Raw genomic sequence first — 4971 nt, forward strand, 5'->3', positions numbered from 1 at the left:
GGACATGATCCTCATCCAGAGTTGGACGCGGATTCCGGGGCTGCCGCAGCTGGTTCAGATTCTCGCACCGTGACTGCTACGGCTCTGGAAGGGGCGGTCTCGGGTGCTCCTACTGTGCCCAAGCGAGGCCGCCGTACGGCGAAGCCTGTTTAGCCTCGGTCTCATGTCATGGCAACCCGTTCTCAAGGACCGACGCAGCATGTGGCTCTTATGACTGTTCCTGAACCGACTTGTTATTCTCAGGCAGTTCGGTATCCGGAGTGGCGTGAGGCCATGGATCTTGAGTTTAATGCCTTGCTCCAGAATCACACTTGGCGTCTGGTTAGTCGTACGCCTGGCATGAATGTTGTGGGGTGCAAATGGGTGTTCAGAACGAAGCGCAAGGCCGATGGCACGATTGAGCGACACAAGGCTCGATTGGTCGCAAAGGGTTTCAATCAAGTCGCTGGGCAAGACTTTTTTGAGACTTTCAGTGCTATTGTCAAACCCACCACCGTGCGGCTTCTTCTCTCTTTAGCCGTTTCTCGCGGTTGGGTCATTCGGCAGTTGGATGTTCACAACGCCTTCCTCAATGGTAATCTTGCAGAGACAGTTTACATGAGACAGCCGCCCGGTTATGAAGACCAGTCACGGCCGGATGATGTGTGTTTGTTACAGAGGTCACTCTATGGTCTTAAGCAGGCTCCTCGAGCGTGGTTCAATAGGTTGCATGCTTTCTTGGTGTCGGTTGGTTTTTCACCCTCCAAGACTGATGTTTCTTTATTCATCTATACTCGTGCCTCTATTTGTTTATATTTGCTTGTCTATGTTGATGATATCCTTGTTATGGGGTCTGATGCTTTGTGTGTTACTTGGCTTCTTACTGACTTAGCCTCGGAGTTTAAGATTCGTGACATGGGTGCTCCGTCTTTTTTTCTTGGCATTGAGACAGTCTCCAAGGATGGTGGTTTGTTTCTTTCTCGGCAGCGATACATGCGAGATATTTTGAGCCGTGCAGGTATGGTGGACTGTAAACCGTTGGCTACTCCGGTTCCTATGTCCCGACCTTCTTCTGATTCTGTGGTTCCCTATGCGGATCCCACGCAGTATCGCAGTCTTGCTGGGGCTCTACAGTATCTTACTGTTACTCGTCCGGATCTCTCTTTTGCTGTGAATCGGGTCTGTCAGCATATCCATTCTCCAACCACTGAGCATTGGGCTATGCTCAAGCGTGGTCTGCGGTATGTAAAAGGAACTCTGCACTTCGGTCTTTTTATTCGTCCTTCCTCCTCTGTTGCGGTTCTTGCCTTTTCGGATTCGGACTGGGCTGGTGATCCAGCTGACAGGAAGTCTACTAGTGGTTTTGCGGTTTTTCTTGGTGGCAATCTGATTTCCTGGTCTTGTCGGAAGCAACGCACGGTTGCTCGTTCGTCTACAGAGGCTGAATACAAGGCTCTGGCTGATGTGTTTGCGGAGGTCACCTGGTTGGTTTCTCTGTTGCACGAGCTTGGAGTGTCATTGGCTGCTCCTCCCACTCTCTGGTGTGATAATTTGGGTGCGACTTATCTCTGTTCCAACCCGGTGTTCCATGCTTGTACGAAGCATGTAGAAATTGATTACCACTTTGTTCGTGACACAGTGGCGAAGAAGGAGTTGCAGGTTAGCTTCATTTCCACAAAGGATCAGCTCGCTGATGTGTTCACTAAAGCTCTCCCTGGTCCGCGTTTCTCTACTCTATGTGACAAGCTCAATGTTGTTGTTAGTCCACCTTGTGCTTGAGGGAGAGTATTAGGACTCTATCATCATTAGTATTCGTTACCTATTATTATTAGTAATTAGTATTCGTTACCTATTATTATTAGTATTCGTCTTGTAATAGCTTTACTATTCACTACTATATATACTCCTGTACAGACTCATTATTATTCATTCAGATATATCGTATCCTCATCATAAGATCCATTTTCCACGGCAGATAATTGAAATATTCTATGCAATTCATATTCAATAAGCAGTCATTTTTTTTAGCATTTCTCGGTAAACAAGTCTACTGGGATTTCAGCACTTAGAGTATCATTATCAGTTGGGGTTATTTTATGAGTTATTTGTGAATCCCAACATTCACCTCATTCTCCACTATCTCACTCAATCACAAATAACTTTCTCCACGTCAGTTTTAAAATTTTCTCAATTTTTTTATGGACCCACCTTTTAACTCACTATATTTTAATTATTTCTTTATCTACTTTATAAATTACAATTAATTGAATACTGTTATAAATATTATTATTATTATGGCCATTATCACAAGACCTTTCATTTGCCTTATATTTATTCCATTATTTATGTTATAGAAAATGAAGGGTTATATGGATGTATATATATACATGTTCAAGGCATAATGAAAGAAAGAACTTGTGTTCTTGAGTTCTACATTCTTGTGTTATATTTTTCTCTCTACTCTTCCATTCCATATTGCAATATTCTTCATACATACAATCGATGCGTTACTGTACAACTATCACGCGAGAACTAACAAGTTGATAGGCCGAATTACAACACGTTATCAGCATGAATCGCCAACATATTCCTCGGTGAACGGTATGCTCGAACCTATTATAATACATGTTTTTATACTAGGCAAGCATGTTCATAGGATTCATATAATACATGTTTTATATGGCACATGTTGATTCTACACCTCTTGATATGATTATGAAATGCATGATTGATATGATACATATTGATTCTAAAATTTGAAATATGAATTGCTCATACTGGTTCGTATATATATGATTGTGTAAATTCCTGAATATATATTTCCAATTTTATTTTTGATTCTTAAAATTGAAAGAAAAGCATGTGATATATATGTTTGTGTAAATAGATGGGGCTTTTCATATGAAGATGCAATGTATGTATACATATTATTTTCATTTCGCATACTCTGTATGTTATATACCCTATGTTGTAGTGCATTATTATGCTTTTATGGTATGTCATTTGCATGTGATTAGCAATTCGTTTTTGTGCCTAATTAGGCAATTAATGAATGTTTTTTAATTAAGATTGTTAAAGTTTATTTTGTGGAAACTTAAGAGTGAGTGAGACTTTAAAGCTTAATTGATGACTTGGGAGCACCAATTAGGTGTATTGGAGAGTGAAGCACCATTCGTTGCATGTAGCACGAGTTGATGCTATAAACACGAGTCGATGCTTGCTGCATCAATTCAGTGTTTGCCGCACCGATTCGTGCCTTGTTGCTTGTAGCACGAGTTGATGCTATAAACACGAGTCGATGCTTGCTGCATCAATTTGGTGTTTGCCTTACCGATTCGTGTTGCACCATTTCGGTTTTAAATTTGTGTATATTCAAAAGATCAATTTGTTTTTAGATTTTATATTTTGACTTCATCCCGGAAAATTCGTTTTGCATCTAGAAGATGTTAAATTCCTTATTTTTCTATAAACATGTGATATTATGAACGTATATGAGAATATATGATATATGTTTTGTAGATTACGTCTTCCATTGTCAAATGTGAATTTATTGAACTCGCTTATGAAGGAAGCAATTGTTGGGTTCTAGATATTGAAATTTATTTGGCATCCAGAGAATTGAGCCAAGCTTTTTTTGCTAAGTCACAGAGCGTCGATGTCCAGAAGGCACAAGCTCTCATTTTCATATGTCACCACTTGAACCACCATCTTAAAAATGAGTATCTGATTGAAAAAGAACCCCTTGAATTAATGGAAGTCCCTGAAGGACTATTCCGACCAAAAGTCATCAAATGTTCTTCCCCAAGACACATTTTGACTAGTTTAATCTCATGTTTAATTTTAAGATTATAAGTCAGTGATTAACTATAATTCAGCTATGCACAAAATAGTCTCAGAAGTGAAACTCTAAACAAGAAGTTTTAGAGAAATATTTAATTGAAAAGACATTGCCAACTTTTCATGCGAGTAATTTATACTCCAGCAGTAGTACAACACAAAATTATGAGAAGTATCCTAAGCTGATTTGAGCACTCCTTGTGGCTAAGAAACATAACTAGTTGTTGATGAAGAATCAAAATGCATGTCTGGTTGATTTTGCACAGGTGCCTGAAGCACATAATGTTACCTAGTTGAGTAACTTCATAAGGGGTTGTGGTCGAGATTATAACCAGTGTGGTATGACTTTCGAGCTCAGAATAAGAAATAAAGTGATCAAGATATTCAAGGACGACCAAACTTATCGAGGCAAAATCTTAGCCAGAAGCAGATTTGCTAACAATGTGGGTCTGAAGGGCATTGATCCCTACGTGCCGCACACCAAAGCATTTGGTCATCGAAGAATGAACATCATCTTGATGATTCTAGCTAATTTGCCTGAAGCAAATTGTAACACCCCAGATTTTCAAGATATTTAAAGCTTATAAAATAAAGGTGAAATCTCATTAAATCCCAAATTACGATACAAAGAGTACGGGGTGCTATGCCACACCCGAGCTAGAGAACTCGAGTGCACAGGCTAAATTCTAAAACCTCAATCAGTATCAATACTAAATCATGGCACGCAGGCCGACAAGGGAAACTATCTAAGCTACGCCTCAAGCTTCTAACGCGCTCCACTGATCTACTCGTCTGTGCCTGAAAGCCAAATATATCTGTTCAGCGAGAGATGCTGGTAACCCACTCCAACGTGTTGAAATACAATACATATAGATATATATATATATATATATATATAGATATACGAAAACCATTTTGAACATGAAGATATATCCTACGAACTCTAGCCTTTAAAACAGGGATAGACTCAACAGATAGAGCTAAGCATAGTCAACAGTTATACCCAGCATATACGGTTCACAACAGGCAAGATAGATAAGATAAGCACAATTAATAATCATAACTAAGCATTACTAGCAAGAGCCCTATAACAGTCACAACATCAACCCTTCTTATCTCATCACATAGCACACTTTGTTGGCGCCACAGGACCAA

General features: G+C 39.7%; 1 protein-coding gene across 1 annotated transcript; it reads left to right on the top strand.

The window, feature by feature from the left end:
• The first annotated feature begins 339 nt into the window (after positions 1–339).
• On the top strand, positions 340–1643 carry LOC109168599 (uncharacterized mitochondrial protein AtMg00810-like). Its single transcript, XM_019317651.1, has 2 exons — positions 340–1520; positions 1619–1643. Exons 1-2 carry the CDS (start codon positions 340–342, stop codon positions 1641–1643), a joined length of 1206 nt encoding a protein of 401 aa, XP_019173196.1.
• Positions 1644–4971: the final 3328 nt, after the last annotated feature.

The sequence above is a fragment of the Ipomoea nil genome, unplaced genomic scaffold (assembly GCF_001879475.1).
Source record: "Ipomoea nil cultivar Tokyo-kokei standard unplaced genomic scaffold, Asagao_1.1 scaffold3210, whole genome shotgun sequence".
Classification (NCBI taxonomy): domain Eukaryota; kingdom Viridiplantae; phylum Streptophyta; class Magnoliopsida; order Solanales; family Convolvulaceae; genus Ipomoea; species Ipomoea nil.